A 7,928-nucleotide genomic window follows, 5' to 3' on the forward strand; every position below is an offset into this window, starting at 1 on the left:
AAAAGAATCTCACCTGTCTCCACCCACCCCTCCTTCCCTCCCAACTGCCAACACCATCAGGAATTTTCCTTCCCTCCACCCACTTTCAACACTGGAGCCAAAGCGAGCCTCTCTCATTATTATCTATCTCTGCAGCAGAGCACAAAGCAAACACCTTCCCACCTCCGAACCCTCCCCCACCCACCCCAGCCTCTACCTCTCGCCCTCTGCCCCTTCTTCCTTCCCTCCCTCCATCCCCACCCTGGACCGGCCACTATTCCCTCCACCGGAACTGCCAGGAATGCACACATTGCTTCACTGATACGAATTACATACCTCTCTGCATGGGGGCCTATTGGACCCGGCCATGCACCCATTTCTGAAAGCAAATAGCACATCGCCAAAGCTCAGGACAAACTGCATAGTCAAAGGTTGCTCTTCCCTCTCCCTGGTATTTGTCCACTCTCTGACAAAATACCGGTAATTCTACCTCAAATGGGAAATCTTTTGAGCCCTTTGAAATGAGGACTCCAAAGTGAAAAATAACAACCCATAATGACAATCTGAGTCCCCTAACCACTGCCTCCCATCAGGTCTAAAGATCTTCCCGGCCCCTCAGGAAAAGTTTTCCACCCTCAGTGGGCAAGACAATTTGCCTTGAACTGACTGTACACAGTATAAGATATTCCCAGGTTACTAGAAGTATTTTGCATCATTTGCCCCACTTGACAACCATAAAAGTTGGATTTTTATTTATTTATTTTTTTGGTATCTCAGAAAATAAATGACAGGAAAAGAAGCTCAAGCACTATGGGTCTTGGGTGCATTTTCACGTCCTAAGAACAGAAGGACTGCACCCCGCTCCCTGCCTCTCCTGCCCCAGCTCCTCCAGTGGACATCACCACTCTGCAGGGATGGAAGCCGCTTCCAGAAGGAGAGGAACAACTGCACACATGCTCGTCTTTTGCAAGATGCCTGTGCTTTTGCAGATTCTCGTTGGATCATACTTTTAGACGGAAGCTAGATTTCAGAAGAGGGCTGGAAGGGAGACAGGCATGGAGAAAGGAAAAAGTGGCTTGTAGTTTGAGAGAGAAAAGGAGCAAATAGGAAGAATTCGGGGCCAAATAATCTTAACCATAAGCCCGAGGGACCTTAGCTGTTCTTCAAGGCCAGAGGCTTCAAACCAAGCCTAGGACGTTTAGACTTCAAGGATTCTTTGTTCAACTGGCATATAGAGCTTTTAAAAATTTAAGCCCTACATTTAAAGACTTCACATGAAAAAGAGATCTGACCACACCAGCCTGTCTTTCCTCTCTCAGGCACAGGTGGAGGTAAGGGGTAGCCACTCCCAATGGCCCAGGTGCCCCACCCAGCACGTCACTGCTTTGCTCCTCTGCCCTGCCTTTTAGGATATCTGCACTTAGGCCTCCTGATCAAGGCACCTCTCACTTATTCTACAAATGAGAAAAATAAAAGCACCAGGGGTGCAGCCACGGCTTCTCAGAGCAGAGCAGCCGGAGAACCCCAGCTTCGTTAGATACAACAGGCATTTCTTTTTAATTTTTTTTTAACGGTAGTTGATTTACAATGTTGTGTTAGAATGTCTGCTGTACAGCAAAGCGATTCAGTTATACACATATATATTCTTTTTCATATTCTTTTCTAGGACCTTGTTGTTTATCCATCCTGTATATCCTAGTTTATATCTGTTAATTCCAAACTCCCAGTCCTTCCCTCTGCTCCCCGCCCTCCACACTGGCAATCACAAGTCTGTTCTCGAAGTCTACCAGTCTGTTTCTGTTTCGTAGAGAGGTTCATGCATAAAGAAGATGTGGTACATATATAAAATGGAATACTACTCAGCCATAAAAAAGAATGAAATAACGCCATTTGCAGCAACATGGATGCAGCTGGAGAATATCATACTAAGTGAAGTCAGTCAGAATGAGAAAGACAAATATCATATGATATCACTCATATGTGGAATCTAAAATATTTCTTGACTAGGCACTTCTGAAGCTGTTTTCAGAGCAGAATCTTGAGTCAGGTAAACAGCCGCGCAGGCAACCTTGTCCCTGAAGCACGCTCTCCCGGCTAAACCATCTTTGACCTAAGAATTGGTTGATCTTTAAGACTCTTTCGTCTTCTTGGACTCATCACCACGTGTTAGCACACTTATGGCGACTTGCAGAGTCCTCGCATGCACCAGGCATGTCTTCATGATGATTCTGGGAGATGTGCATTAACACCATTTTACAGGCTCAGGACAAGGGCACATGGACAAGCGCAGTGGCTGAGCTGCACTTGAACCCAGGCATACCTGAACCCAGGGTCTGGATGCTGGCAGCATGCCTTGCTGCCTTGCAAATAACCACCATCTCCCCCAGTTTAAAAAAAAAAAAAATCAGGGACTTCTCTGGTGGTCCAGTGGTAAAGAATCCACCTTACAATGCAGGGGATGAGGGTTTGATCCCTGGGCGGGGAATTAAGATCCCACACGTCACTGGGCAACTAAGCCCACACACCACAACTACTGAGCTCTCGTGCCTCAACTAGAGAGCCTGCATGCCGCAAACTACAGAGCTCACCTGCCCTGGAGCCTGCGCACCACAACCAGAGAAGAGAAAACCTGCACGCCACAACTAGAGAGAAGCCTGCATGCCTCAACAAAGACCCTGCGTGCTGCAACTAAGACCCAATGAGGCCCCAAAAATAAATTAAATGAATAAATAATAAAAATCAGAACTTATTTGATCCTGAACAAAGTTCAACGATAGGGTCCCAAACAAAACATCAGAAGGGGCTCCACCTCTCCACCCAGAATTATCATTGGGTTTTCGTGTATACACCAGCTGCCCCCATAATACTACAAGCTTCCTCAGAGAAGTTGCCCTGCCTTATGTGCTTTTGTGTATCCAATAGACATGGGGTAGTTACACTTAATACCACTAGGAATTATTAGTCAACAGCTCCTAGTTTGTTTTTTTGATCAAATTTTACTAAAAGGGGTTTCTTGGGAGGAAGCATTTTGTCCCTTCATAGATTCTCAGAAAGGTCCTTTTCCTGCACATCATCTCTTCCTCTCTCATAGTCTTATTTACGCATAGCTTTTAAATCTTTCCTTCCATTTTCCCAAAGAAAAGCAGGGTAAAAATTCAACTCTAAGTGATTTTTAGTAAAGAGCATATATGCAGAGTACTTGAATACCAAAGCAGGTAGCTGTTGTGGAAATAATACTGGTTCATAAGTAATAATAATACTTACAACCCATATTATGGTCAGTCTTCTGGACAAATAAGGATCAATATTCCAGTGAGTGAACGGAAGGAATGTAATGTAGAACACTTCTTGTCCCAAAGCGGCTGAAAATCTGAATAGGTAATAGTAGAAATGATTCTTCACAATGTACTTCTGTACATAAGCCTAAAAGACAGAAGTTAGAAGACTCTGTGAGTTCATTGAACAGGTCACTATAAGGCAAGTTTTAAAAACCTCTATCTGGGCTTCCCTGGTGGCACAGTGGTTGAGAGTCCGCCTGCCGATGCAGGGGACGCGGGTTCGTGCCCCAGTCCGGGAAGATCCCACATGCTGCGGAGCGGCTGGGCCCCTGAGCCATGGCCGCTGGGCCTGCGCGTCTGGAGCCTGTGCTCCGCAACGGGAGAGGCCGCAACAGTGAGAGGCCCACGTACCACAAAAAACAAAAAAAATAAATAAATAAAAAATAAAAACCTCTATCTAAGGACTTCCCTGGTCGTCCAGTGGTTAAGACTCCATGCTCTCAATGCAGGCGGACCTGGGTTTGGTCCCTAGTCAGGGAACTAGATCCTGCATGCATGCTGCAACTGAAACAGTCCCCCATGCCGCAACTGAGACCCAGCGAAGCCAAATAAATAAATATGTAAAAATAAATTAAAAAAATAAGAACCTCTACCTAGGGACTTCCTTGGCCGTCCAAAGACTCCTTGCTTCTACTGCAGGGGGTGTTGGTTCCATCTCTAGTCGGGGGAACTAAGATCCTACATGCCCCTAGATGTGGACCCCCCCCAAACCCCCAAACAAAAACAAAACAAAAAAACCCCTCTATCTACGATTCACAGGGTTTCAATTGCCAAGGTGCTACCTCCTCTCCCCTTGTGTAATTACATTATCAGTACTAGCAACCTGAACATCTATCAACCCCCAGGTGTCTACACAAACACAGATGATGTTAATTCTTACTAAAATTAGAATAGTAACATCCAAGACAGAAATATCAGGCAAAGACACACAAAAAAACCCAAACCTTTCTCCTGTGTCCACAGAGGGCTAGAAACTCAAGGGAGGTGAACTCTGCTAGCACACTGTGTGGGTCTATGAGTATGGCAGGCAGGAGAATGTCCCCAAAGATGTCTACCTCCTAATCCTTAGAACCTGCGAAGATGTTATCTTACACGGCCAAAGGGGCTTTGCAGATGTAATTAATGATTTCAAGATTGAGGGGTTACCCTGGGTTATGTAGGTGGCTTCAATGGAATCACAAAGATCTTTAACTAATAGAAGGAGGCGCAAGAGTCAAGTCAGAAAGTGATTTGAAGATGGAGGAAGGAGCCATGAGTCAAGGGATGCCGGCGCCTCCAGAAGCTGGAAAAAGTGAGGAAGAGGATCCTCTCCTTGAGAAGCTGGAACACAGCTCTGCTCATACCTTGATTTCAGCCAGATAAGAACCATTTTGGACTTCTGACCCCCATATATTCTGTATCCACAGAATAAATACGTGTTGTTTTCTTTTTTTGTGGTACGCGGGCCTCTCACCGTTGTGGCCTCTCCCGTTGCGGAGCACAGGCTCCGGACGCGCAGGCTCCGCGGCATGTGGGATCCTCCCGGACCGGGGCACGAACCCGTGTGCCCTGCGTCGGCAGGCGGACTCTCAACCACTGCGCCACCAGGGAAGCCCAACACGTGTTGTTTTAAGCCACTAAATTCATGGTAATTTGTTGCAGCAACAAGAGATTAACTAACATGAAGACTTTTGAAAAATCACTTGCAGATGAATGTCTGTAATTTACCTTTTCAATGGGATTCATCAAGTCGGCGCACTACAGTGACGGTGCAAGAAACACAGGGGCCTCTGCTAAAATGCGCTCCCATTTTCTATCATCTTTCTCCATCCTGTTATCCTGCTGGCAGGCAGGGAGAAAAGAAAAAAGACTTACGTTGGCACTGCCCTCGGCTCCAGAGGCATATCTGGATTTGTGTAAACCAGTCATGGTTAAGTTCAAAAATTCAGCCTCGGGGCTTCCCCGGTGGCACAGTGGTTGAGAGTCCGCCTGCCGATGCAGGGGACACGGGTTCGTGCCCCGGTCCGGGAGGATCCCACATGCCGCGGAGCGGCTGGGCCCGTGAGCCATGGCCGCTGAGCCTGCGCGTCCGGAGCCTGAGCTCCGCAACGGGAGAGGCCACAACAGTGAGAGGCCCGCGTACCGCAAAAAAAAAAAAAAATCACCCTCAAGCCAAGCAGTGCATGGCACTACCTGGGAGGAAGTTGCTAGTCAGAGTGAGCATACAATGTAAGCCAGAAGTTCATCTCTCTTCTGGGATGAACGTTACTTCTAAGTGAATTCAAAGGAGAAAGAATGGATCCATCGTAAAGTGGAAAGACAATAATGCACAAAATGAATTAAATAAGGAAGTGTATAGTTCTAGCTCTCTGCCAAGACACTATGGTTAGATGTGCAAAACAAGGTCAAGGGACTGAGATGAATAAATGACAAACTCCTCCCTCCCTCCTTCTCCCTGTGTCTCATTATCTAATGTGAGGACTAATCTCTGCAGATTCTATTTTATAAACATACAACCAGTAGGCTTGACCTTGGGGCAAATCCTGTGAAGCGACCTTTTTTACGTAAAAATTCGTTATTTTAATGCACCATCTGTCAGGTACACTTGGTAATCTGTCCTGCTTTGAAGCTTTATGAGGAAAACTTTTGCCAAACTTTGACAACGGTCAAACCCCTCCCTCGTGTCATTTCATGGTACCCAAGTGTTATATGACATTATATATATTCAGCAACAACCATTCTCTACCCTAGAGACTTAACTGAGACCAAGTTCAATACTTTCATCCTAGTAAATAATTGAAAAAACTGGCATGGATGACAGAAAACTGCTTTAGTGTTACGTATTACTAACGAATATCTTTAGGCATGCCTTTTACATTCTCTTAGGAACTCTTTTTTTTAATTTTTAGGAACGCTTTTTTTTTTTTTTTTTTGAGAGCTAAATATTCTCTAAGTCTTCTTAGAAACAAAAAGCAAAGGTGAAGTTAAAAATATCAACATGTGTACAGGGCAGCCAAAGGAGCTTTTAGATAACATCTCTGTATATGTAATTAAATAGGTTGAGAGCCAATATTTGCTTCCAAATTCTTGAGAATGATATGTACTGTAAATAGAGTAGTTAAGTACTTGTCTTTTCAGGACAATAATCTAAGTTTCCCTTGTGGGAAGTCTCAGTGTGTATCACTTCAATATATCTTTGTAAATAAGAATTTCAGTTTCAGGGTATGTGTTGGTCGTATCGGGAACAGTTAGAGGGAAAAGAAACCGGGGTTAGAAATAGAAGTGGTAGGTAAAGTGAATGGCAGAGAGAAGAGGAGATAAAACTGAGAGACAGGAAACCAAATCCCGGAACAAAAACATCCATCAATACATTCTGTAGAGCTGGTCGTGCCCAAGGAGCTGACGTCCCAGGCAGTGGAGCCATGTTTCTGCAGCACAGACTCAGGAGTCAGTGATTAGCAACTAATTTTTAGACAAAAGATCAGGAAAAGCACTGAACATTCAGGTGAGTGGAGTCACCTGCCTCAAAGCCAAAGAAGTTTCCAGTAAACAAGGGATGATAAGATGGAAATTACCCAGACAGCCATTATTACTAACTGCAAAATGTCACTGATATTCTCATCTGTCTATTTGATTTCCTGGTTTCTTTTCTTGAAAGTGAAAAAGGAAAATGGTATTGCAGGTGGGGATAAAAAAACATGATCTCAGTCTCCCAATGCCATCTTTCCCTTTTGGTCACAAATTTCTCAAATGCACATTCTCCTAAAATGGGGTTTTTGGTAACTTAAGGTTTGGGTGGGAGAACAGCTGCTCTATTTTGCAGATACAAGAGTATTCCCTGTTCTCTGCAAGGCTGCCTTCAATGCATAACTAAGTCATGACCGAAAGGGAGCCGTACAGATTTACCGCAAGATGAAGACAAAGAACGCTGAGAATGTATGATGCCTTGACTTAGGTCTGCCCCGAAACACCTGAACAGTGTTTAGTTTTCCAAGCGCACACAGAGGAGTCCTAAATGCAAAGGAAATATGGCCAGGTCAGCACCACTGGCTGGAATAAGGGCAGACCCAGGCAGAAAAGAAGCGAATGCCCAGCACACCTAGTAGCTGGCCCAGCTTTTGAGCTGTCAAAGGAGCAGTACAAGAAATAGCTTTTAGGACTTCCCTGGTGGCGCAGTGGTTAAGAATCCACTTGCCAATGCAGGGTATGCGGGCTTGAGCCCTGGCCTGGGAAGATCCCACATGCCGCGGAGCAACTAAACCCTGTGTACCACAACTACTGAGCCTGCGCTCTACAGCCCACGAGCCACAACTACTGAAGCCCACGCACCTAGAGCCGGTGCTCCACAAGAGACGCCACCACAATGAGAAGCCTGTGCACCTCAACGAAGTGTAACCCCCGCACACCACAACTAGAGAAAGCCCGCGCACAGCAACGAAGACCCAACGCAGTCGAAAAAATAAATAAATTTATTAAAAGAAAAAAAAAGAGGGCTTTCCTGGTGGCGCAGTGGTTGGGAGTCCACCTGCCGATGAAGGGGACACGGGTTCGTGCCCCGGTCCGGGAGGATCCCGCGTGCCGTGGAGCGGCTGGGCCCGTGAGCCTCGGCCGCTGACCCTGCGCTTCCGGAGC

General features: G+C 45.8%; 1 protein-coding gene across 1 annotated transcript in view; it reads right to left on the minus strand.

Moving 5' to 3' along the window:
* Positions 1-7,928, minus strand: part of SGPP2 (sphingosine-1-phosphate phosphatase 2) — a 129,074-nt gene that overhangs the window by 75,741 nt on the left and 45,405 nt on the right. The window contains exon 2 of the mRNA XM_007464337.1: positions 3,244-3,402. Coding sequence (XP_007464399.1) covers positions 3,244-3,402 — 159 coding nt within the window. The remainder of the gene's footprint in view (positions 1-3,243; positions 3,403-7,928) is intronic.

Source organism: Lipotes vexillifer, unplaced genomic scaffold (genome assembly GCF_000442215.2).
Source record: "Lipotes vexillifer unplaced genomic scaffold, Lipotes_vexillifer_v1.1 scaffold782, whole genome shotgun sequence".
NCBI lineage: Eukaryota > Metazoa > Chordata > Mammalia > Artiodactyla > Lipotidae > Lipotes > Lipotes vexillifer.